This window comes from Amblyraja radiata, chromosome 3, assembly GCF_010909765.2.
Source record: "Amblyraja radiata isolate CabotCenter1 chromosome 3, sAmbRad1.1.pri, whole genome shotgun sequence".
NCBI classification, from domain to species: Eukaryota; Metazoa; Chordata; class Chondrichthyes; order Rajiformes; family Rajidae; genus Amblyraja; species Amblyraja radiata.
Genome location: NC_045958.1, coordinates 63,150,196 through 63,177,886, shown reverse-complemented (window position 1 = coordinate 63,177,886; position 27,691 = coordinate 63,150,196). Strand labels below are relative to the sequence as shown.

The window sequence follows — 27,691 nt, the reverse complement described above, 5'->3', positions numbered from 1 at the left end:
CTCAATATAAATGTTCACGCATGTAGTACATCCGTCAAAGAGAATGCCGACAAGTCCTTGGTCAGGCTCAAATTAGAGTATTGTGGAGCCGTTTGGGATCCTTTCAACAACAACGACAACAACAAGATCACCCTGGAGAAAGTACAACGCCGAGCAGCCCGCTTTGTATGTGATGACTACAAGCGCAAATCAAGCGTGAATAGTATGCTGACTTCTCTCGGATGGGATACCCTAGAGCTCCGCAGAATCAGGCTAAGACTTATTGCAATTTACAAGGAGATTCACAAAATCATGCCATCAAATCTCCCGTCATCCCAGAGCACAAACTGCCATGAAACAAGACAAAATAACGGTCCCTGCATCATCAACTCGCTACATTTCAATAAACTTTGCTACCAATATTCCCTTTACCCAAGGACGATAAGGGAATGGAATATGTTACCACCCAACACACGTGCTGCTCCCGATGTTAAGTCATTTACAAAGGGGATTGAGCAACTAGATTCCTCAACTTGGTCGAAAAGGCCCACTTCAAAATTTAATCACTACTCTACTCACTCCGACCTGCGCGAGATAGCCACTGATGAGGTGTTTGCACAGTAATCAACCAGAACCAGAACCAGAACCAGTCTGAAGAATATCACCCAAAACATCACCCATCCTTTTTCTATTGTCTATCTCTGTGTTCTCATCTTCTGTTGACAGGCCTTATAGACTTGGGACAGAAAATCTAGGTTTTTCCTCTTCCTGTACTCTTCACCAATTTGTTTTGCCGCACATTTTTGAAGATTGAATGGGGTCCCTGTAGTGTATTTTGGGTACTTGGAACTGACTCAAAAGAACTCTCAGATACAGGAGGAAACTATCAAGCTTCTTTATTCCAGGACGCCACCATGAGTCTCCTCCAGCGCATGCGTCCCCTCGCACCAGACATAACATATGCTAATTACATTATATACATTACACTGCTCCCCCTTTAACTTGGAGGCAGGTTACACCATTTACATTATATACATTACCCTTTAGCTTGGAGGCGAATAACACCATTTCTAGTACGTTAAATATAATTGATTAACACACAGTTGCAAAATTATATTATTGCAGTCATCTTACATTACATCCTCATAACTGTAATAATCGTACTAAAACTTAGCACTTATAATGGTTCATTCCACTCATCTTTCTAATCACTCTAGCTCTACCTGTATCTCTACCTCTTCCCTTTTTAAATATCCTAATCTAATTTGAAGATTTCTTCCTGTTCTTGAAATTCTGCTAAAGTTAACATTTCCTCTGTTTCTGTTCTTTATTTGTAGGTGGGTTCTGACACATGACTGCAGGTTTTCGTTTTTCAGTCGCTCTCTGTCGCTCAATTTCCTGGCGCTACGTATTTATCTGCTCTTGTTGTATAATGACATTCTGCAATGCATAAACATTTGTCCATTGCTCAGTGAAGGAAGCTCCATGCTGGACTATACTGAAGTGTCCTAATCGCAATCGGTCCTGCATACTTTTGTCTCGACCGACAAGCCTCTCTTCTTTAGACTTTTCTGTTAACAGCTTTTTGCTCATCGTCACACATTTATTTAACCGTTCTTTGCAACGTTTAAGCCTTTTCTGTTGTTCGTCTATTTGTCTTCTTAAATCACCTTTCTGGTTATTCATCAAGAAGTAGGATCTATACTGTCCTTGCAATACAGCAGTGGCTTTGATTTGCACTCTGTATATTTCTCTTACTACATAAGCACGGTAGTGATACTGCACTACAACTGCTGTATAAATCGGTTTGAGGAAGTCTTTCCTATAACGTTTAAGTCTTTTGTATCGTTTCAGCCTTTTCTGTTGTGCATCTATTTGTCTCCTTAGGTCTTTCCTATACCAACTCATACGGAGTACTGACTGCACTTTTACAGTAGCTCTCTTTTGCTTAACAACCATACTCTTGTAGGCAGTTTGAATGGTAATAGTTGCATCCCTCATTGACTGATATTGCACAAACTGGGAATGCCCTATTTTACATGCTTTGTACCATCTCTGGATCGAAATGACTGCTTGTCGCATAGCTCTGTACCGTACCCTTAATCGGTAACCACGGTATGCAGCTTGCAGAGTGACTACAGCCGCCTTTTGCATCAAGAAATGCTTTCTATTATGCACATTCTTATGAATGACTTAATACAGCGTGCTGCCTTGGTTTTCTCTACCAATACTCTGGCTTTGATCCCGCGGTATAAGGCCTGAATACACACCACTGCTTCTCTCAAACTCTTATACTGTCTCACTTGGACATCTCGTATCTGGCATGCTCTGTATCGTTGCTGTACCGCAATGGCAGACCAGCGTAGTTTCTTAAAATACTGACGCTGTTTATACATCTGATAATAAGTCTGTATGACCTTGACAGATTTATGCATGCCTCGCAGTTGCCTTCGAACAAGTATTCCACGGTAGGCTGCCTGAAGCAGTACAACGCTTCTGCGTACATTCATGTAAGTTTTACGATCACTTTCCATTTGAAGGTGTGCCCTATAATGGGTTTGTATTATTATAGCTGCCAATCTCATTGCCTTGTATTGACGGTATACTCTGTGCCTTCTAAATGCTGCTTGTATTACCGTTGCTGCCTTCTGTTTGTTCCGGATCTCTCTCCGTACATTCATACCCCTGAATGCAGCTTGAATAGCTAGTGTTGCCCTTTGGATGGCAATTTCTCTTTGCCTTTGACTTCTGCCACTTTGCATTTGCCCTTTGTCCCTTAGCACTTGACCTGTGTCATTTTGCACTTGACTTGTGTCCCTTAGCACTTGACTTGTGTCCCTTTGCACTCGACTTGTGTCCCTTTGCACTTGACTTGTGTCCCTTTGCACTTGACTTGTGTCCCTTTGCACTTGACTTGTGTCCCTTTGCACTTGACTTGTGTCCCTTTGCACTTGACTTTTGTCCCTTTGCACTTGACCTTTGTCCTTTTGCACTTGACCATTGTCCTTTTTCACTTGACCTTGGTCCTTTGACGGACTCTCTGCCCTCTTTAGTTCAGGCTCCTTGCCTCTGGATACCCTTGGAGGTTTTGGTGAGAAATGAGCCATTAAAGCCTCTTTACACTCCTCATACATTTTATCTGTGGGTTTTGCTGGCAGCAGTAACATACGTAAGGTCTGATAACCCTCTCTTCCTAAGCCTAATATGAACCATGCTCTCTTCTTCTCCTCTGCAGCGATATCATTGGAAATGAAACAAGCCTCCAAGACTTTGGTCCATTTCTCAAAATTACACCCAGAATCTAACTGGGGCACGTTTCCTACAATTTGAAAAGCCATGCTACCTGTTGCTATTCAGGTGCACTATCTTCTTTTCTCTCACTGTGTATTCTGCACTAGACTTAATCCTTCTACACACTAAGAAGTGATCCAGCCCACTGACTATTACTAATTCTTATAATAATAGATTATAGAATAGAATAATAGCAGGCTATAAGACTGTTAAACGGACTTTGCCCCCTGCCAAAGTATCGCGCACCAACCACCAACCTGGACAGAGCCACTGTCGTGCCGCTGCCGATCGGAACGCCTGTTGATGTTTAGTTGAGAGTAGTGTTAAATTTGTTCATGATATATGTATTTTTATTTCTATTTATTTTTTACTGCACACTGAATGGACACTGGTTTGAGTAACGTTTTTTTGTTTCCTCTGGGTATGTGAGTACTCAGGAAAATAACAATAAAGATATACAATACAATACAATACAATGTTAATAGACATTTAGAACATTTTAACCATATTCCTGCTATGCACACAGATTTACTATTAATAACAGTGACCAATGCATTACATCCAAACAGTCCCGCTTTTACTGTGAAGGAACAGTGACCAACGCATTACATTGAACAGTCCTGCTTTTACTTTGAAGAATTTCACTGGTCGGTTTTCAGCCTATGGACTCCGGTGCCTTCTCGACCTCTCGAGCTGTCCCCACCGGTACTTTTGCTGCTGGCCTCGCCAGACCTCCACTTTTGCTGCTTTTGCTGGCTCCTCCGGGCTTCACCGTTACTTTTGCTGCCGCTGGCTCGCTGCCAAGTCGACTACTGCTGCTCTGCTGACTTGCCTGCCCGCTGTCTCCACAGCCCTCCCGCTGCTCTCCACTGGATCCGCTGCTCGGCTCGTCACTGGCTCCGTGGACACCCTGCGGAAGGCGTGTCGCTGCTAGTTACTGCTGCTAGTTCCCGCTTCTCTCGCGCGGACCCGCTTCTCCCTCGGCCGGCTTTCTCTCGCGACCGGGCTTTCTCCACTTTCTGCTCACGACCGGGTTGACTCTACTCCGGACCGGGCTGAAGTGCTTGAGTGCTGTCCTGCTTCTCTCGTGCAGACCCACTCTTTGCTCGGGGCCGGACTTCCTCTCACGTCCGGGCTTTTCCCCTCGGCCAGTCCGCTTCTCTTGCGTGGCCGGACCCTCTCTTCTGCTCACGGTCGGGCTGACTCTACTCCCGACCGGGCTTTCTTTCACGACTGGTCCGCTTCTCTCGCGGCCAGTTTTCTTTTACTCTGCTGGTCCGCTTCTCATGCGTGACCGGGCTTTTTTTTTCTCGCTGCTGGTCCGCTTCTCACGCGGCCGGCTTTCTCCCTCGACCGGGTTGACTCTTCTCCCAGCCGGGCTGACTCCATTTCGTCGGTGGCTTCACTGGACCTGTCCGTGACCTACCCGGCACTAGGCCCTCACTCGACATCGTTGGCGGCTCCTGGGCCCCACAGCCCTGGAAAACGTACAAAGTCGGTGGAGGCTACTGGGCCTCTTCTGCCCCTTTGCCTTGGCTGCACAGCCCTGGAAAATGTTCCAGGTAAGTTGACACCGTCGCTGTCCTGCTGGTTAGGCTTCCAGCTTTCGGCTGCTTTCTTCGGTGACACTTACTTCTGCCCCACCTGTTTTCCTTGCTTCCTGTTCCGACCTTTCTTTTCTTTGGCGCCAATCCAAAACCATTTGGCGCCAAATCTTTAGGCTTGGTGCCGTTCCACTTTGTTTCCAAACACAACCTTTTTTTTTCTGACAGTCCTTCTTCTTTCCTTTTCTGTTCTTTTATCCTCTTCATGCTGTTGTTGTGTGTTTTGGTGTAACAATTCACCTAAAACTTATACAAAGACTATTTAGCTTGAGGAATTTGACAAAAGGAAAACTCAGTCTAAAATGAGTAACAATCCGAAGGACGACATCTTGCCACGTAGACACAACATAGAGATAGCCTTACAAAACTCGCCGACTTGTACAGCTGATGTTTTAAATGCAATCCCCGGCATAGAGGCCTCTCTTGTCCCGCTCGCAAACAACTGCGACACAACTCCGTATCTACAGTTTAAACTGTTAAACAATCCTACGTGTTGCAAAACAGTCCTGTGGGTGAGTTCACAAACTCTATCCCATCCTAGTCGCCAATTGTAGTGTATTTTGGGTACTTGGAACTGACTCAAAAGAACTCTCAGATACAGGAGTAAACTAACCAGCTTCTTTATTCCAGGACGCCACCATGAGTCTCCTCCAGCGCATGCGTCCCCTCGCACCAGACATAACATATGTTAATTACATTATATACATTACAATCCCCAAGCCATTTCTTAATTCTACTGAGTGACAGCCACAAACTTAAGTAAAATTACTGCCGTCTGATTTTTATTGTATGATGGCAACAACTCCAAGCTCAGTTCTGTAGTGTTCACACATCATCATTTGGACATCAGAAATATGAGGATAATGCTTCCGAAACATGTTTTTAATATGTACGCTCTTAATTTCACAGGAACAAATGGAATGTGGTTTGATTGATAGCCAGAGCTCAGTTAGTGAGTGCTCTCGGGTAAATGGTTATAGGTTGAAAATGCATTGCAGATACTCTAACAAACCTCAACTGATGTACTGTAGAAAGTTTACTGGCAGGTTGCATCATGACCTGGTTTGGTAATTCCAACGCTCAGGAACCCAAGAGGCTGCAGAGCTTGATGGACACATCCATCACAATAACAGCCCTTCATCAACCCGCACCACTCTCACCCCACCCACTGCCACAACCCACACCACTCTCACCCACACCCACTTCAATAGTATCTATGAGGCACTGGATCAAGAAGACAGCATCATGGATCTCAACCACCTGGGCCATGTCCACTTCTCGCTGCCACCATTTGAACAAGTGTTACACAAAGCCGGAGTTTTCTGGGGCGGAAGCTGACAATGTTCGTGGCCAACCAATCTCAGCTAATTGGACCAATTTGTTAACAATGATATTGCGGATTGGCCTCTCCTGGCCTATCAGCCAAAGGGATCAGAGCAATATCCAGAGAGAGGGCACTGTCATAGTCTTCATCTATGTGTCTGTGATGCTGCTGCAAGCAAGATCATTCATTGTGTTTTTATCTCATGTATTTGTGGGAACCATTGTGGGGGGATGTTTTTTTATGTTAAAGCTATTTATTATTGTTATGTTTGTATTCCTTTTTAATGTGCTGCATTGGCAAAAAGAATTTCACTACATCTAGGTGTATGTGATAATAAATCAACCTTTGAACCTTTGTGCATATGATACCAAACTCCACTTGGCAAGAGAGTCTGACATTGCTGAAGGCTGATCCAAACTATTGAAAATGCTATCTATCGTCATGGAGATGTTAAACATGTTCTGTTTTCTTGAGTGATTGCAAAGCATCTCCTGGTATGAAGCTGAATAAAGCAGGAGATTTTTCCTAAAGTATAAATATTTATCCAATAGCCAACAACAATAAAACAAATTATTCCAATCATTATAATATGACAATTTGTGGTGCCTTGGTGAATGCAAATTGATGACTATTTTCTACACAAAACAAACACAGTGGCTGCACTTTGTAACAAATTTTATTAATTGCAATGATTATTGGGCTGATGCCGCAAAACATGGTATAGTTTAGTTTAGAGATACATAGTGTAAACAGACCCTTTGGCCCACAGACTCCATGCATGCCATCGATCACCCGTATACTAGTTTTATGTTATCCTACTTTTTGCATTCTACACACTAGGAGCAATTTACAGAAGCCAATTAGCCTACAAACCTGCAAATCTTTGGAATATGGGAGGAATCTGGAGCTCCCAGAGAAAAACTACGCGATCACGGGGAGAACGTAGAAACTCTGCACAGTCAGGATTGAACCTGAGTCTCTGGCATTATGAAGCAGCATCACTGTGCCACCCTGAGTGTGGACATGTAAACATCTCCCTCATCAGTTTGGAAGGAATCTTTAGGATTATTAATGATTTGAAACTTCTTGTCTATTTAGTTAGCTTTGCTTAAGCCATCTCCCATACTAAACAGTCAATATTTAACATTCATTTTGCTGTGATTAAATCTTTTTTTCATGGCTCGACCTTTCCCTGCTGTCAGTCCAGGGAATGCAGCTGAAGAGTAGAACAATAAATGTGGTGTTATCAAGTCACTAAACTTTTTTCTGGGGAAATGTAGGGAACTGAGGGCATAAATGACGGTGAGTGCTTGTGCCCAAAGTAACTCGAGACTGGGTAAAGCAATGCTTTCTACTTCATTTTCCTGACTGCAATTCAGTGAGGCTACTTGAAAACAGCAGAACCTTTTTGTCTTTGACAAAACACTTCTGCCTATTCCCAGTGTTCAAGTTGTTCCAGGATTGGAATTCTGGATTCAAACACTTACCTATATATTAATTGGCTAATGTAAATTGCCATAAACCTGTCAAATCTTTGGGATGTGGAAGGAAACTGGATTATCTAGAGAAAATCCGTGTCACCACAAAAATGTATAAATTACACACAGCCGAATCAGAGTAGAGGGAGAGAGAAAAGAAGAAAGTACATACTTGTGAGACTGACAACAGAAGGTGGAGAAATACTGCGATGTATTGTTAAAGAAATGGTAACTACATAAATCATACAGAGGTCTTTTGGCCCATGATGTGTATATGTCAAACATAATGTCAAATTAGACTAATTGCTTCTGCCTGCTAAGACACTGTCTGATATGTATTCAAATACATGAAGTAATAATATATTGGGCAGAGTTGAGATGGATTTATGAGAAGTAACTAATCTAACAACTAATCTGGCACGGTGCAAGGGCCAACTTTTCCGCCTCTACAAATTATTTCAATGAGTGATCAAGTAATATTTTTGTGCTGATGATATAAATGGATCATTATATTAGAATTTGAAATTCGCGACCCGAGGGCACTATGGAGGCTCAGTCACTGACGTATTCAAGACAAAGTGGTACATTACTGGATATTAAGGGAATAAAGTATATGGGTTTAACACAAAAGGTAGAATCCACTATTTTGCTGAATGGAGGATCAGTCACGAAGGTTTGAAGAGCCTACTTGCTTTTACTTATATTTTTAGAAGCAGGAACATTTAAAATTGCCGGAGTAAAATGCTGTGCATGCTTGACTATTTGAAATAAAACAGGAAATGCTTATTATCCCCATGGAATTGTTGCTTGAAGGAAACTTCAAATGACATACCAGAAAGTGTTTTACTTGCAAATATTGTAAAGAATGGAATGAATATAATTTGCCCAGTGTAAAACATATTTTGGAGGATGTAACTAATTGGTCATATTTTTGTTTCTGTAGGTACATGGCCATTATACATCCTCTACAGCCAAGAATGTCAGCAACAGTAACGAAAGTCATCATTGCAAGCATTTGGGGTTTGGCCACTGTTCTTGCATTCCCTCTGTGCTATTACTCAGAAATCAAACAACAGCCAGGGCGTGTTCTTTGCCAACTGAATTGGCCAGGAGATTTCATGTAAGTATGAGCAAACTTTACACAAAGGGTTCCCATAAGCACAGCACTGCCTTTGCACTACACGTTTGGAATGGGGATGTGCACTCCTAGGACTGAGTGAGTGAGGACGTAAACCACTGCATGCTTTTGGAATGTAAAACCGGAAACTCTAAGACTACTAATACTTATTATATCACTTTTATCAACATGATGGGAAATATTACATGATTTCATTTCATATAGTCAGCTTCAACACCAAGCAGTTCAAGAAACATTATCACACCACAATCTAATATGATAACTTAGTGCTGGGAAACATTAACAAATTAACATTTTCCCACAATACATTCATAAAATTATCATGAGTGGTAGGAACAGAATTGGGCCGTCTACTCTGCCCTTCAATCATGGTTGATCTATCTCTCCTTCCTAACCCCATTCTCCTGCCTTCTCCCCAAAGCCTCTGACACACATACTAATTAAAAAAATCTATCTCTGCCATAAATATATTCACTGACTTTGACTCCACTGCCTTCTGTGGCAAAGAATTCCACAGATTCACCACCCTCTGACTAAAGAAATTCCTCCTAATCCTACTAAATGAGTATCCTTTAATTCTGAGACTGACCTCTAGTCCTAAACTCTCCCCATTGAAACATAGAAAAATAGGTGCACTGCCATTCAATTTGATCATGGCTGATCATCTAAAATCAGTACACCGTTCCTGCTTTCCCCCCATATCTCTTGATTCCTTTTAGCCCCAAGATCTAAATCTAACTCTCTCTTGAAAAGTTTTTTCCCTCCTCTCTCCCCCCCCCCCCCCCCCCCCCCCCCTTTCCTCTCTCCCCAGGCTTTCAGTGGTCTGGCAATGCTGGGTGTGGCTTGTCTGCTGGAACCGGCGGACATGGCGCTGCCGGCAGTGCCAGACAAGCTGATGGTCATGATCTAGTGGAAACATTCTCTCCACATCCACTCAATCCAAGCCTTTTACTATTCTGTATATTTCAATGAGTTCCCCCCTCATTCTTCTAAACTCCAGCGAGTGCAGGGTCAGTGCCGTCATATGCTCATCATATATTAGGGTTGATTCCTGAGATCATTCTTGGACTCTTTCCAGAGCCAGCACATCCTTCCTCAGAAATAGCACCCAAAATTGCTCACAATCTTTCAAATGCAGCCTGACCAGCACCTTGTAGAGCCTCAGCATTACATCCCTGTTTTTATATACAAGCACTCTTGAAATAAATCCTATCATTGTGTTTGCTTTCTTTACTGCAGATTCAACTTGCAGATTAACCATAACCTCATCCATTATAATGGACTCCAAAATCGTACCAACCACCGAAGTCAGTTCTCACTATTCTGCTTTACTCCTTTCTTGCGCAGCGGCTTCTTGGCAATTGTCCAATCATCTGAACCACTCCTGACTCTAGTGATTCTTGAAATATCACTATCAATGTCTCCACAATCTCTAAAGCATTCTTTTTCATTCTTTTTCAAAGTAACAGACCACAGAATTCGGATGTCATTTCCAACTTCTAATAGCACTGCACTGATTTTTTCAGGAGCTGAACACCAATATTGCAAGAGGCAGCTTTCCCATGTGTTGAGGACAGTCCAACTTTGCAAATTTGACTTTTCCCAAAGGTAACATCTAGTCTATTGAATGTTTGGAAACATTCGCCATTCTCAATTTTACAAGTTCTCAATTTCTTCTTCTGCATTGAATCCTCTCAATCCTTTAACTAGAACACTGTTGTGGGCACCATGTGGAAATGTTCTAGGTGCAACTGTCTTCATCCTTTGCAATGATGTTCCCTATATCATCAAGACCTTAAGTGGTAATGTGCAAGGATCATTAATACTCTGTTCAATTTTAACATAATAAATTTGCTCACGTTGTTATGCAGCAAGGACTGGACAACACTGATGCTTGAGCTGTAAACTGGCACATAATGGCAAGGCAATGGCCATGTCCGTCCGACACCATATTTTAATCACCATATTCTGGGAATTTCATGCCATTAACCTCCAGGGGATCATTAGTAATCAAAAAAGAGTACTTTAAAAGCTGTTTATACTGAAGCAAATGTCTCCAATTCCAGCAACTTAAAGTTTATGCGGCATGGCTTGGAATTATGACAGGAGACTCTATACTGGTTTGAGTGATGTTAGCTAAAACAGCTCTGAAGATTCTTGTATCATCCAGGAGAAGCTGCCACGCCCATGACAGTGTTGTATGCCATCAATAAGATTCACTCAGTAACTTATGAAGCTTCTTCAGTTACAACTCTTAACTCAGCAAATGCTACCTCTGAGAAAGGCATTGACATTCTGCACACAAGGAACGTAATGACATGCAATACCATCTAGGTCACATGACAACCCAACCCAGTCTATTGTCTATCACTCATCGTTGTTTTGGTCATTATTCCATGAGATGCAAGCAGTACAACGGCTTAAAGGGCCTGCCCCACTTGGGGATTTATTCGGCAACTGCCGGCATCATTGACTGACGTATTAGGTCACCGAAAAATTTGTGGCGTGATGATGTATGACACGCGGTGTTTTTTCAAGTGTCGTAACATTTTTTTGTCGCCGCTGTATTTTGAAATGTTAAATCTTTTGGCGATACTGATATGATGCCGGCAGTCTCTGAAAAAATCGCCAAGAGGGACTGGCCCTTCACTTCATCGTAAGAGATGCAGTGATTCTGGCTGCCACCTTGTGTTCAGATATTAATCGGTAATAAATTCTGGGCCTACCATTCATACCCATGTCCTGTACATGAATGTGCGGGGGGAAGATCCTCAATGCATCAACATTATTTTCCACAATTCAACGGAATCCCTTTATCCTGTAGCCGAATGCCACATGTATTCAACCCAACTCCACAAGTCAACATTGTTCATCTTTGTTGTAGCTGGAACTGTTGGGGGATAACAGGGACTCAGTGAACAGCTTTACAAATGATTCTCCAATGTCTATTCATTTGTGATTAATTTTGAGTTTCCTTACAAGCCTTAATCTCTTAAATTATAAACTATATGAAACTGAATTTCAGACCTCCTCATCTAGACTTTGTATTCTGCATTTTGCTCTCCATAATTATAATTATCACTCCGTGTGGGTACTGTTGCTTGTGGTAAACACAAATGGTATTTGGAATGGAGGCTGTGGCAGCGCCCTCTCCCTTAGATGTTGCTCTGATCCCTAGCTTTGGATGACAGGCCAGGAGAGTCCAATCCCCAGCATCATTGGTAACGGTTAGCTGAGTCTTATTAGCTGATAATTTTTGGCTACTTGAACCTTGTCAGCCTACTCCCTATAAAACCCAGGCACTCTTACCAGGGTGGAGAGGATGAGAGAAGAAGCAGAAGGGAAAGAGGAAAAAAGAGGAAGGAAAGAAAGAAGGAAGAAAGAAGTAGAGGAAGGAGGAGAAGGTGGGTCGCCTCCCTGCTAGCTGTGTTCCTCTGTTGCAGCTTTGAGGAAGACTGAGCCACTGGGACAAATGCAAAACCACCAGCTCCACTGCATGGTCATGACTGAGTTGCTGGCCAGAAGCCCTAGACAGCCATCATCTCTACTGAGGCTGAGACTGAGTAGCTGGGCAAAGCATGAAATGCCAGTGCCCCTTCCTGTCCACGGACAACGAGGGACAGTGCCCACACAGGCAAAGACTGAGCTGCCAGGGTAAACCTAAGATTGCCAGTGCCGACTCTTAAAGCAGGACTCAACTGCAGGGAGAAGCTTGAGATTGCCATGCCTCCTCCTTCAAAGACCAGGACTGTGCTGCCGTTACAACCCTAAGATCATCAGTGCCACCTCACATGAGCGCCGGAGCCCAGCGATAGTGAGGGTCAGTGCCCCCATGCAGTCCTGAACTTTCTTACCACAGTAAATAAAATGTATCATCTGAGTTCACCCTACCGTGAGCGTCAGTGTGGTCACTGCTCAACCTGACTTAATTCCCAATGGCACAAGGCATATCAGTGTTTCAGTGAAATGCAAAGTGACAGTGTTAGAGAACTCCTCTGGCAGACCCTGCGGCAGAACTGGTATTAGGATAGCCTCGGGAAATGTTCTCCTATGCTGCCACAGTTCCCTGGACGACACACTACCGCATAAAATGGATGGCTGATGGTGTTTAATCTGACTATTCCTGATCTGAGAGGGTCACAGAGCTCGTTACAGTCAATGATTTACTGTTACAATGTTCCAGCACAGCAGCCAATATAAACACACCAAGAGGCAATAAATAGCAATGCAGTAATGATTGGGCTTAATAATGTTGCTTGTTGAGTTCCTGGTTGACATTAAAAGTGGAGCAAGCTTCCCACTTCTTCTTTGAATAGCTTCCTGAGATTGTTTACATTCATTTAAGAAAACAAACAAGAGCCCAGTATGATATTTTACCTGATTTTTAAAAATCCTCCAATTTTGCAACAATTTCTTGCACCCAGTGTCTAGAGATTAACTTGAACCCCAGGTCCATAGATTTTCTCATGGAGGCTCTTCTGCCTTCATAAGTCATTTTGCTTGATTCTCTAAACCCAATTCAAGTAAAATCAGCAATAAATGCAGAGGATAAGCACACCAGAGTGTTTTAAATGGAAGCCTGTGCCTGGGGCTCCGAATGATTGGCAGCCCCGCCAACAGTCTGTTTGTTTTTTTGTCTTTTTTAAAGTTTTAGTATGTTTTATATCTGTGTGTAAATGCTCTCTGGTTTGTTTAAAATTGGGGGAGGAGCGGGAGGGTATCGGGGGAAAAAACTTTTTTTTCAGTTTTTTACCTTGCCGGAGACGCGATGTTTCCAGGTCACGTCTCCGGAGCTCTGCGACCTTCCATCGATGGAGCTGGAGGCCGCCTCGGACCGACCTTGGGCCCTACCAATGGGCGCGGACTTAATATCGGATGCTCCCACAAAGCTACAGGAAATAGATGATATGGGGTATGAATAGGATGTCTGGCAGTTAGGTGATGGCTAGGGATTTAATATTTTAAAAATATATTTAAATGCACTTCAATAGCTTTATTTCTTTGAAAAATATTTGACAGAGAAACCAACTAAGTTAACTATTGATCTATTCCAATGACTAGTGTTAATGTTCTGAGCATCATATTTTTATGAGAAATTATTACCTTTTTGTCAACCGGTTTGCTATAATTTATTCTTTAACTCTCTCTTATAGATACCAAATTGCTTTGCTGATTCTGGGATATGTCCTGCCATTAGTTGTGATGGGTATTACCTACGCCATTGTTGGAATCACGCTGTGGGGTGGGGAAATTCCTGGGGACACATCTGACAGCTACCATGACCAGCTCAAAGCTAAACGAAAGGTGAATGCAAGATCTGCTGTAAATGTTCAGAAGCAACTCATGTTGTTTTACTCTGACAGAATTTGTAGCTTTTAATGAAGCTTGGTACGTTACATGGTGCAAAATGTTTCTGAGGTTGAGACAAATAATGTCACTTTAGAATGTAACACAGAAACCTTTTATACAACTATCATACTAGTTATTCTGTATAACACAAAGCCATAATGTTCATTTGGATTAGCACATTGGCACATTTTTTAAAATCACAATGCTAATATTAAAAATGCCATGTTTCTGCCTTCTTTCTGACACACCCAAAGACCAAAAGAACAATAACTGAACGAGCATTTGAATTCCCCGATTTTAGGTAACAACCCAACCGCCCCATCTAGATGCGTTTGCGGACTCCAATGGTCTACTCGTGAAAGAAGGAAGGAGGCTTGCATTTAGATTGCGCCTTTTATAGCTATGGGCATCAAAGTGGTTTTGAAGATTGGCCACCTGCAATGCACAAAATTATGCTGATAGCAATGCAATAACTCAATAGTCTGTTTCAATAATGATGCTTCAAGGATAAGTTTTGGTTGGGCTATTGGCAATATGTCCCCGACTCTCCTAAACTGTTTTATTTATTTGTTCATTTATTTATTTACCATTTGTAGTCCAAACCTAAACACAACTGAACCAAAGATTTAATTGAGAGTTAATCACAAGGATTAGTTTTAAGGCAGGTATAAAACAAACTGGTAAAGACAACAGATTTTCTCCCCTGAAGGAGATTAGTGAATCAGATGGGTTTTTATTACAATCCAGTTGTTTCATAGCTTCCAATACATAGATAAGCATTTCTAAAGAAAGTACAGATTTTATTTAATTACAGGAATTTAAATTTCCCCATCTGCCATGCTGGGCTCAGAACTCATGTACAGGGTGACTGCTGATTCAATAACATAACATAACATTTTTTTTTTTGTTTTTTGTTTTTTGTTTATTTTATTAGAAGTTAATACAGTACAAAACAATACAGTGGAACCTAATTTTAGGTGCCAACTATGTCATACCGTAATCCATTCTATGTACAACCTCTAGTTTTATGTTATGAGAAGGAAGTAAGCTAGACAAGAAAAAGAAAACAATAGAAAGGGGAAAAAGTGGAAAAATAGATGGTAGAGAGTAGAAAAACGTGAAGTGTGTATATAAAAAATAAAAAAAAATAAAAAAGAAAAAGTGGTAAGTAGAAATAGAAGAGAAGGCCCCTTAAAAGAGAATTTTTCAAATCTGTATTCGGAGATGTAGATCTATCCACATCATGAACTGAAATCAGCAATCCTTATGGTACCGCTGCATCACATGATTCCAAAAAGTCGATGAAAAGAGATCAACTCCTTAAGAATTGGTCATATTTATCTATTAGTCGGAGTCTCATTTCTTCAAGGCGTGCTATGTTCATCATATTCCTAATCCACATTTTAACAGTTGGTATGGTTATATTTTTCCAAAATTTGAGTATCAATTTCTTTCCAATTATTAACCCATAACTAAAAAAAACATTTTGGTCTTTATTTAAATTGGTGTCTTCTCCTATTATTCCAAATATAATCCATTCCATTTTGGGTTCTATTCTTGACTTGAAGAGCTTTGTAAATATATCAAATATATCACTCCAAAATTTATTCAACTTTGTACATCCTACAAATGAATGTGTTATATTAGCGTTTTGAAACAAACATTTATCGCATCTGGGAGAGACGTTTGGATAAAATTTATTCAACCTCGTTTTTGAATAATATAGTCTATGTAATAATTTGAATTGAATTAAATTATGTCTTGCATTAATAGAACAGTTATGTGTATTCATCAAATACTTTTCCCATCTATCCTTCGAGATCTTTATCATTAGCTCATGTTCCCAATCTTCCCTTAGTGCTTCTGTTGAGGGTGATTCTCTATATAATATATTATTATAAAAGTATGATATTAATTTTTGTGAATCAGCCTTAATATTCATTGCTTCTTCTAAAGGGTCTAAAAATATAGTTTGAAATCTATGTGTATATTTCTTCATAAAGTCACATACCTGTATATATTTAAAATATTGATTATCCTTCAATTTAAATTTTAATTTTAATTGTTGAAATGATAACAGTTTGCCCAATTCATACATATCCCCTATTTTCCTAATCCCCAGTCTATCCCATTGTTGATATGTGTTGTCGATGAGAGAAGGTTTGAATGCGGGGTTGTTCAATAGTGGGGTTAGTACTGATAAATTATTTAATTTCAAGGATACTTTTATTTGTTTCCAAATTCTTATTATATTGTGAATAATTGGGTTCTTCTTATATATTATACTATTCAATTTTATCGGTGAGAGCAGGATCGTTCCTATATCGTGCGGATAGCACTCCTCTTTCTCCATTCTTATCCACTCCAAATGCTGAGTGGAACTATCCAACCAATACATTATGTTCTTAATATGCACTGCCCAGTAGTAATACATAAAGTTAGGTAATGATAAACCCCCAACTTCTTTAGATTTGCACAAATGCTTTCGTTGAATTCTATGTGTTCTATAATCCCATATAAAATTAGTGATAGTGGAATCTAGTTTTTTGAAAAAATATTTTGGAATATATATTGGGATCGCTTGAAACAAATATATTAATTGTGGTAAGAAAGTCATTTTTATAGTGTTAATTCTACCTATCAATGAGAGCGGAAGCGTTTTCCAAAATTTAATCATATCATTCAGTTTATTTAATAGTGGTATAAAATTGGCACTAAATAATGATTTGTGTCTTCTCGTAATTTGAATACCCAGATACTTGAATTTTTCTGTTGCAATTTTGAAGGGGAATTTTAGTAAGTGTCTCGAATCCTGTGGTTTTAAAGACATAATTTCGCTTTTATTCCAATGTATTCTATATCCTGAAAAAGAGCCGAATTCCTCAATTAGTGTTAATAAGGTGGGTATACTCGTTTGTGTATTAGTAATATATAAAAGGATATCATCAGCATATAGTGAAATTTTATTCTTTGAGTCCTTAGTGTTATATCCGTGAATATTCGGATGATTTCTAATCCTTTCGGCCAACGGTTCTATCATAAGGGCAAATAGCAATGGTGATAAGGCACACCCTTGCCTATTGCCCCTTGATAAGTAAAATTTTGGAGATAGCGTATTGTTAGTTAGTATTCTTGCCGTAGGTCTATCGTAAAGTAGTTTAACCCATCTAATAAAATTCTCTCCCATATTGAATTTTTGGAGTACCTTGTATAAATACTGCCATTCTACTTGATCAAATGCCTTCTCTGCATCCAGCGTGACAACTGAAATATCTTCATTGCCCTCATTATGAGAGTACATTATATTGAAAAGCCTTCTCAAATTATGAAATGATTGTCTTTTGGGTATAAATCCCATTTGATCCGTATTTTTTAAATTGTTAATATAATTAATTAGCCTTCTAGCTAGAATCTTTGCTAAAATTTTCTGATCCGTATTTAGTAGTGAAATAGCTCTATAAGAACCCGGTTCAACTAAATCTTTATCTTTTTTTGGTATAAGTGTCATTGTTGCTTCTGCTAGGGTTTCTGGTAGTTTATTTTCAGTATAAGCCTGCATGTATAAATTGAATAATCTTGGTACAATTGACTCCTGAAATCTTTTATAAAATTTATTACTAAAACCGTCTGGTCCTGGGGTCTTCCCATTTTTTAGTGAGTTTATTATTTGTTTTATTTCTTCATTAGTAATCCGTGCTCCTAATTGCTCTTGTTCTAAACTATCCAATTTTGGGAGCTTGCAATTATCTAAAAAATTTGTAATTTTACTTACATCTGTATTTATTTTAGATGTATATAAATTGTGATAAAATTGGGCAAACCTCTTATTAATATCCTTAGGCAGTGTTAAAAACTCACCCTTATCCGATTTAATTTTAGTAAAAGTTTTTTCCTTTTCTCGTTGCTTCAGTGCCTCGCAAGTAGTTTATGTGGCTTATCCCCAAATTCGAAGTGTGCTTGTTTTGTAATTTGGAATAATCTTATTACTCTAGCCGATAGTATTCTATTGACTTTATATTTCAATAAAGTTATCTTATTATGTTTATTTATGGTTGGGTCAGTTGCATTGTCCAGTTCTAGTAGTTTTATTTTCTGTTCTATCCGCTGAAGTTCTCTTTTATTTTCCTTATTTTGAAAACTTTGGTAAGAAATTATGACACCGCGAATATATGCCTTGAAGGTTTCCCATAATAGCGGTGCAGAAAAACCCGGCGTGTCATTTATTTTGAAAAAAAGTTTTATTTGTTCTTTTATATACTCTTAACCCTGCGGGTTATTTAATATATGTACATTGAATCTCCAAAAAGGTTTTATACTCGGCATTCCCTCAATTTTAAGTATAAAAGTCAATGGTGAATGATCAGAAATAATACTATTATGATATGATGGTTTATTCGTATACGGGATTAATTTTGTGTCCAATAAAAAATAGTCAATTCGCGAATAAGTTTTGTGAACTGATGAATAAAATGAGTATTCACTACCACTTGGATTTGCTATTCTCCAAACATCAGCTATGTTATTATTTTTTATATAAGTATTTAAAAATTCACAGGTCTTAGTTTTAACAAGACGCTTCCCTAGCTTTATTGATTTATCCAAGTATGGATCTATAATACAGTTAAATCTCCCCCCATTATTATATTTTGATAATTATGCTCTGCGATTAAATCTATTATTTTCCTAAAAAATTGTGGGTTATCAAAATTAGGCGCGTAAATATTTATCGTAGTTAATGGTGTATTGTAAATTTCTCCCGTGACTATAACATATCTTCCCTCTTTATCAGATATAGATTTCTTTAATTTAAAAGGTATACCCTTCCGAATTATAATAGCCATGCCTCTTGCTTTAGAGGTGAATGAGGAGTAATAGGTTTGACCTATCCAATTTGCCCTTAATCTGATCTGAGTTTGTTGTTTCAGATGTGTCTCTTGTAGGAAAGCAATATCCATATTTACTGATTTTAATTGTGCCAGAATTTTACCCCTCTTAATTGGCTCATTCGCACCTCTGATGTTCCAACTACAGAAGGTGAGACCTCCGATATTTATTCGACTATTATCTTGCATTGGTTATTATTACCAGACTGTATGATTCATGTGATGCAGCCAAGTACCTCGGAATCCCGAATCCAGAGTTGTCCTTCATAATTTCTACAGTAGTTTTACATCTCCTGACACTATTAAACATAATTAAGGGAAAGAGAAAAACATAAAATAAAGTATACATAAAAATTATTGTCATACAACACATAATTGTGAATAAACAAAAAAAGTGAATGTAATTTATCAAAAAAGCGATAAATTACAAAAAAGCCACCTAAGGTAGCTAGGTTTGTTTTTAAATTGACCTCCGTCGATGAGATTATGCACTGGGCCTTATCCCCCTATTAGAATTTGACCCAACGTTAGTCGGTTCCCTCTAATTGTTACCAAAATTATCATATCAGGTTAAATAATCGCTGAACAGTTTAAAATAGAATAAAATAAAAGGGAAGGTAGAAGATTTGGATTAAAATAAAATAAATTATGGGTTAAAGTACCTCGTCAATAATTACACTTTTCATTTACCTGTATGTTAATTAATTCATAATTAGTATTTAGTATTTAAAATATATGTCTAACCTCTCCCATCCTTCCTGCTATATAGTTATTCGTGTTAGTATAGTACATTACGCCTTTAACGTTAGTTGAGTTTATTGCGCGTAAGTGGTTAATTAGTTAGTTAGTTATATGTATAAATAATAGGTCATATAGTGTGGAACAGATGCCTCATATCATGGCCATTTCAAAAGGAGACGGTCTCATAGTTCTCCGTGCTGAGGGGTTTGGTGACGAGCTTGCGACCTTGAGCTTCCATCTGTGCTTTCAGTTCAGAAGTTTAATTCGGCCTCTGTTATTGAACGACGCATTCTTGCCAGATAAGTCTGTCTGGTAACCGTCTGAAGCGTTCTAGTGTCTTAATTGAAACAGAAAAAACAAAGTTCCACAGATAAAATGTCTATTATTCTGTTCCTCCTTGAATTTTGTTTAAAATCACCTGGGCGTATTTGCAAGCAGAGTCCGGGTCCGTGAATGAGCGTTGCTTGCCATTAAATGTAATTAGCATTTTCGCTGGATAGATCACGCCATAACGAACTTCAGAATGTCCATATAAAATACTGCTTGCCCTTTTAAACTCGCGTCTTTTTGCCAAAATTTCCCGCGGATAATCCCTGTAGAATCTTATGATATTATCAGCAAATGTAAGATTTTCTCCATAGGTTATCTTCTTTAATAGAGTTTCCAAAGTTGAAATATCCAGAAACTTTACAATAATTTGCCTTGGTTTAGCATTATCATGTTTTTGGAAGCGACCCACTCGATAAGCCAGATCTATCTTTGGTTTTTCTGGAAGTTTGAAAACATCTTTAAGTAGATTAGTAATAAAATCACGCATTTGAAGGCCGTGTTCAGCACCCTCTTTAACTCCGACTATTCTCAAATTTTGCCTCCTTGACCTGGCCTCTAAATCTTGACATTTCTCATTCAGTTTATTCGTTAGCTCCCAATTCGTATCGTGTTGTTTTTTCAGATCTTGTATTTCTTGGCTCATCTGTTCCATTTCACCATCCATCTCTTCCATCAATTTTTCCGAGTCTGTTAATTGCTTCAGCAGGGTGTCATGTTTATTTTTATAATCTCTCTGCATACTTTCCAATTGCTTCGCAGTCCTGGACTCCAACTCTTTAAACTGCTGGTTCAGGGCTACATAAAGTTCTTTTACTTCGCCGCAGCTATTATCAATTTTCTTAGAAAGATTGCCCTCCATAGTGGAGAAGTTGTTCTGAATTGTAGAATTCATTTTGGCAAATTGCTTCTGAAGATCTTTAGTAATGTCTTTAAGAATATTAGCTCTTACCGTTTCTTCCCAGCTTTTCATTTCTTTCTCCTTTGTATCACTTCTCGCAGCCATATCGCTTGTAGGTTGTTGAGGTTCCAGCTCCTCTTCCAAACTTTCAAAAGTGAGTTCCGGGGTGGTTTCAAGCTCATCCAGGGCTTTTTGGAGCTGGAAACTGATTGAAGTCTTCTTGGGTCCTCTCTGACCTCTTCTCTTTCTCATCCAGATTTTACGATAAGATCGTTTTAAATCCCAAATCCACCGGTACCGTTTGATGGAGTCAGTACCCTCGACGTTCAGCAAACCTGATAAGATTTTTTAACTCGATCCTGGCATGGGAGTCGACTTTAAACACGATTTGTCTGGAGGAGAGCTCAGTGCAGCTGCCTTCACTGCTTCATAGCAGCCACCGGAAGTCAACATAACATAACATAATGGAAAACTAGCGATTCCTTGAATAATCATTGGCATAGTGTTGGACTTCCAGGACAAAAAGAGGTCAGAGAGAGTGTCGGAAAAGAAAATTAATTTGTGCCTTAATCACTTTACATCCACCTGAGAATGTCAACTCGGCCATCTGAAAGTTGCCTGGTAACTAAAAGAACAGCAATCCTTCCAGTATCTGGGATGGAACGTGGATTAGGTGCAGAAATTTGTTTGTGCAACTCCAAAAAATTGGTCGCAGTTGGAATAAAGCGATATTCCAGATCCCAACATGTTAGTATCATTGTGAAATTCAGCAACGTTCTGCAGTAGAATGTTTATTTGCCCTTGATCGTAAAATTAGAGAAAGCAAACCTAAGTGACATCAGTGGTAGTGCAATTTCTTATTTGTGTTCAGCATCATCTTCCCCACACTTTGAACACTTTGCCCACAAGTTCAAGGAAACTCCCACTCCCACCTTTAAGGTTGCTGCTACTGATCTCTTCCTCTGTCACAGTTTGCTGCTCTCTACTACTTTGGAGAGCTTGGCTAAACTCAAGGAAAGAAAACTTAATATCCTTTACCTTCAATCCACAGGAGCAGGATAAGTTAGCAATGTAGGTTTTCCTTAAATGCAGGCATTCATACAAATCAGGTTTGTTTTATTATTCCTTATGAAAACGTCCCTGGCAACGGGGCACTGAGTTGTAGCCCTTCAGCCCACCCCAAGCATGTGCACATAAACATGGCACTCTTCTTTACCAGCTGGTCAAGGTTTGTCTGATTCACCTGGGAGCAGTTAGTGTCATACAACATGGAAACAGGCCCGTGGGCATAACTTTCCCACGCCGACCAGTACTATTGCCCCATCTACACTAGTCCCATCTGTCAGTGTTAGGCCCATATCCCTCTAAACCTGTCCTATCCATGTACCTGCATAATGTTTCTTAAACATTGCAATAGTACCTGCCTCAACTGCCTCCTCCAGCAGCTCATTTCATACACCCACCACCATTTGAATTACATTTTATGAACCATTGCCCACCTGCCCAGCCAATTCCATCAACCATTGCCCACCTGCCCAACCAATTCCATCAACCATTGCCCACCTGCCCAACCAATATAGACCCTGCAGCAATATTTGACAACCACCATCACTATCTACTCCACTTTATTGTCATCTGCAAACTTACTAATCATGTACATTCTCATCCAAATCGTTGATATAGATGACAAACACCAATGTGCCCAGCACCAAACCTGAGGCACACCACTAGTCACAGGCCTCCAATACGAATAACAACTTTCCACCATCACCCCATGCTTCCTTCCATGAAGCCAATTTTCCATCATTCAGCAATCTTTCCTTGGATCCCATGCAATCTAACCTTCCAGAGCAGCCTACCATGCTGAACCTTGTCACATGCCTTGCTGAAATCCATATATATGTCTACAGCTCTGCCCTCATCAACCTTTTTGGTCACATCTTCAAATAACTCAATCAGATTCATGAGACATGGTCTCCCACATACAAAATGGTGCTGACTATCCTTAGTCGGCTCTTGTCCATCTAAATGCAGGTACAGGTTGAACACTATTTTTCCGGCACCCTCGGTTCCAGAGCCTATCTGGATTGTCCCCTTTTCTGGACCAACAGAGGTCATGTGATAATGAAACAACAATACACCCCTGGCCCAATAATGACACCACTCCCATATCTCTAAAGCACCGTGGAGTGCCAGAAGCTTAAATAAAACAAATGTAAAATGTACATCTGCACGTGTCCGGTGACACTGCTATAGTTGCAACTCATGTTCTAGTCCCTGGCAACAGATCATTTTTCGGGTCACCGCCGCCCCCCCCCCCCCCCCCCCCCCTCAACTGCCCCCTGCCGCCTCCTCCACCACCCCTCGTCTCCCCACCCCCTCCACATCCTCCTTCTCCCTCTGAGTCTCTGACATACTCCACCTTGGAAGCTAGATCAGGTGAGATGGAAGGGAGCCCCACAGCAACCAAGCATGTTCTGTAGTTGGGGCCACACTAAATAGAAACATTTCCCGTTAGAAAGGTGCTGCTAGTACTATGTATGTTCCTTTAAGAGCTGGTTATCAACGTTCTAATTCCTAGGCTAAAAGATTTTCAAATAAATCAATAGAATTGATTAGAACTGCGCTAAAATTAAAACAGTGGGGTGAAACTGGACAACCATACAGTGGGTAACTGAAATGAAGATTGTGATTTTTGTGTGTTTTTTTTATAAACAATATAAGGGTGACCCTCAATATATCACTTACAGTGTAATTCTTATGAAGATTGGTAAAGCAACTTCTGATCTACAATCTTCTCAGCTGGATTCAAAACTTCCAGCACTGAGTTGATGCAGATAGTGAGATCCAGATGGTAGCCACGATCCAATTGAAAACATTTATCTTGGGAATCCTGGTATATTCTTTATGATGACCTATTATCCATGGCCTGTTCTCTGCAGCAGTTACTGCAAGCTGAGAAAGCATTCTTTCATTGTTATTGGTAAAACACATCATATGGTTGGATTTCTTTCCTCTTAAACTCTTTCCGGTTTCACTGGCATTTTGGCTTTTGCTGTTGATTTTGTTCTTCATCAGCCAAGAGCGTGATAAATAGATTTTTTTTTAAAATAATCTCACCAACTTCTGCTTCTATGGAACATTTCTGTTCATATGCACTCAGGTATATCTATACTTGTACTCTCTTTAGCATGATGTTACTTAGATTACAGTATATTGTCACTCCTATTTGTGCTTTAAAATCACTTCACCCTTCTCTACTTTAAGTTTTGCCCGCTATGTGTCTGCCCATTTTGTTAATTGGCATCTGTCCTGCTGAAGCCATTGGCAAGCCTTGTTGGCTGTCCCTAATCAACCCATTCTTTGCCAAATGAGAGCAAACCTTATTCTGAAGAGTCCTCTCCAATAGCTCTACTTCCCTTCTAAAACAAAGGAACATCACTGACTACTCTACAGTCCTCTAGGACCTTGTCTGCAGTTAGGGAGAATGTGAAGATTTTCGCCAAGGATCTTACAATCTCTTACAAGGCTCTTGCATCTCGTAATAACGTGCGATAGATCCAATCAGGCCATGGAGATTTATCCACCATAATGCCCTTCAAGAGCCCCAACACACCTCCTTGATTTCAAAACCTACTTCTTGGTTTCAAACTGCCCTTGCACCCGCCTAAGTTATTTCTTACTTGCTTTATATTCCTCAAAGGTCCTGGCTGATTTTCTCTTCTTAAACATTCCATTCTCTCCCTTGATCTTTTTGAGCAAATTTACAACATCTTTGGTCATCCAAAGTTCACTTACCTTGCCATTATTACCCTCCCACTCCTGAACTAGCCTTTAAACAACTCCCATATATCAGACCCAATAACGACTGCTCTCAATTTACTGACCATAGCTTCTCTCTAATAACTAGAGCCAGGATTTTGCCATAAATGCTATGTGCCTTTTCATGCCTTTTTTGACATTTCACCAGGATAATGCCTTTTTCATGATCGAGTGCCTAAATCAGCCTTTTTTGCTGTTTTGCTAAAAGGTTGTGCTATTTTCTCTAGTTGTACCATGATTACAATGACGTTTTCTATGTTAACACGTTAAAATGAATAAATTATTATTAATGTGTAAAGAACTGCAGATGCTGGAAAAATAGAAGGTAGACAAAAAATGCTGGAGAAACTCAGCGGGTGAGGCAGCACCTATGGAGATAAGGAATAGGCGACATTTCAGGTCGAGACCCTTCTTCAGACTGATGTGAGGGGGGGTCGGGAAAAAGGAAGGAAGAGGCGGAGACAGTAGGACTCGAAGAAGGGCTGGGAAGGAGGAGGGAGAAGACAAGGGCTAAAATTAGAGAAGTCAATGTTGATACACTGGGGTGTGGACTACCCAAGCGAAATACCAAAGCTTGTCTCCTCACTACATATACTGCTGGCTCCAGTCGCAAATCTAAGTTTTCGAGTGATCTGTGCAAGGCATTCATTGATGCTGGAATTCCACTGTGGACATTGGAAAACAAATCTCTCAGAGGTTTTTTAGAGAAATACACAGAGGAACTTATACTAAGCGAGTCATCATTACGGAAAAATTATGTTGACAGCAACTTCAACATTGTTGTGCAGAAAATTAGAGATGAAGTTGCATGCAACAAAATATGGATCTCAATAGACGAGACAACGGATGCTGAGGGGAGATATTTAAGAAGGAACTGCAGATGCTGAAAATCGAAGGTAAACAAAAATGCTGGAGAATTCAGTGGTTGAGGCGGCATCTATGGAGTCTGAAGAAGGGTCTCGACCCGAAACGTCGCCTATTTCCTTTGCTCCATAGATGCTGCCTCACCCACTGAGTTTCTCCAGCATTTTTGTCTACCTGTGGGGAGATATGTTGCCAATGTGGTCATCTGTACCTTTGAAGCAGGTCAACCTTCAAAGGAGTTTTTGTTGACATCGGAAGTATTGGAGAAGTCAAACAGCTCAACTATTGCTCAGTTGTTTACATCTTTACTCACTGGCCAGAAGGTATAAAACACAAGGATGTTCTTCTGTTTGTGACTGATGCAGCTCCATACATGAAAAAAGCTGCTTGTGCTCTTAAAGTTTTACTACCCAAAATGTTGCATTTGACAGGCTTAGCTCAAGGACTTCATAGAATTGTCAAGCACATACATAGCTTGTTTCCAAATGGCGATCGCCTAGTTTCCAATGTCAAGAAAATCTTCCTCAAAGCACCGTCACATGTGCAATTGTTCAAGGAAATAGCACGCGAGATTCCGCTACCTCATCAGCCCGTATTGACTAGGTGGGGTACATGGCTCTCTGCTGTACTATGCTGCAAATTTTGAAAAGTTAAAATAAATCGTCAACTGTTTTAAAGAAGAAGAATTTGCTCCAGTCAGGATCGTCAGTGAAATCATGCAGGAAAAGTCCCTCCATCTCGATCTTGTGTTTATTGCTTCCAATATTGCAAATTTCCCACAAGCTATCACCACCCTTGAGAAACGTGGTGAAACATTAGTGAATAACTTGCAGGTTTTCAACAAAGTATCTGACGATATTCGTAAAGTTCCTGGCGATGTAGCAAAAGATATACAAGGAAATGTGAGAGTGATTTTAGCTTACAAAGATCTTGAAGAAATACAAAACATAGCTAAAGTTCTCAAAGGTAGTTGTTATGCACAAGATATCGACATGAATATAGAGTCTGTAGCTTGTTTTGGGTATGCATTAGTGACCTAGGCTGAGGTAAAAAGAAGTGTTTCACAACTGAAGCATATTCTCTTTGACACACGACATAGATAATTGAATCAGATAATTTGAAATAAATGCAAGTACTTATGTGCAACCAGGCAACTTTGGTAATTTAATGTAGTATACCTTTATATTATCATTTTTAACCATATTTTGGTAGTGGAAATACATGCCTTTCTATGCCTTTTTTGGTCAATAAATGCCTTTTTCGTGCCTTTTTTTATGATTTTTATTATGCCTTTTTGCCTGCCTATTTCAGAGGGGTTTTTTGCCTAAGCATCCTGGCTTTACTAATAACATTGTAATCTGTCTTACTCCAATCTAGTGTATCCCCCCAAAGCCCAACTTACCCCTATTCAAAACAATCTTAAAACTTAGGGAGTTATGATCACTATTCGCCAAATTCTCTCCTATTGAAACACCAGTCACCTAGCCAGGCTCATTGCCCAACAAGATCTACTATGGTCCCTCCTCGAGTTGAACCCTTCTTTTCCACAAACCCTGCTCCTAGCTTCTTCTTCACCAACACACTACTGATCTCTAGCTCCTCACCGCCCCCACTGTTCCTATCTGCCCACCCCATACCCCCCCCCCCCCATTTGGTCCCACACTCCACCTTCTCATCAGACCCATCATCCTAAACAGTCTAAACAAGAGCAATGGGTGGATCAAGCATTTCCATTCCTACTCCATTCCACTACTCCTGCTTAGAATGTTGTTTCATCTTTCTCACTTTCACTTGAGGGGAAGGGTCTTGATCCAAAATGCAACCATCTATTTCCCTCCAGAGATGCTGCCTGACCCACTGAGTTTCTCCTGTAAATTATTTTTCGCTCAATAATTATCCTTTGTTTTTTCTAAGTGACATTTTCATATAGAATTAATATCTCTTAATTTTCCACCACCACCAGTATTATGCTGACTGCAGTGATGACCTT

General features: G+C 40.1%; 1 protein-coding gene across 1 annotated transcript in view; it reads left to right on the top strand.

The window, feature by feature from the left end:
* The window catches only part of tacr3 (tachykinin receptor 3), a 68,188-nt gene that overhangs the window by 23,760 nt on the left and 16,737 nt on the right, over positions 1–27,691 (top strand). The window contains exons 2-3 of the mRNA XM_033017925.1: positions 8,620–8,796; positions 13,968–14,118. Coding sequence (XP_032873816.1) covers positions 8,620–8,796; positions 13,968–14,118 — 328 coding nt within the window. The remainder of the gene's footprint in view (positions 1–8,619; positions 8,797–13,967; positions 14,119–27,691) is intronic.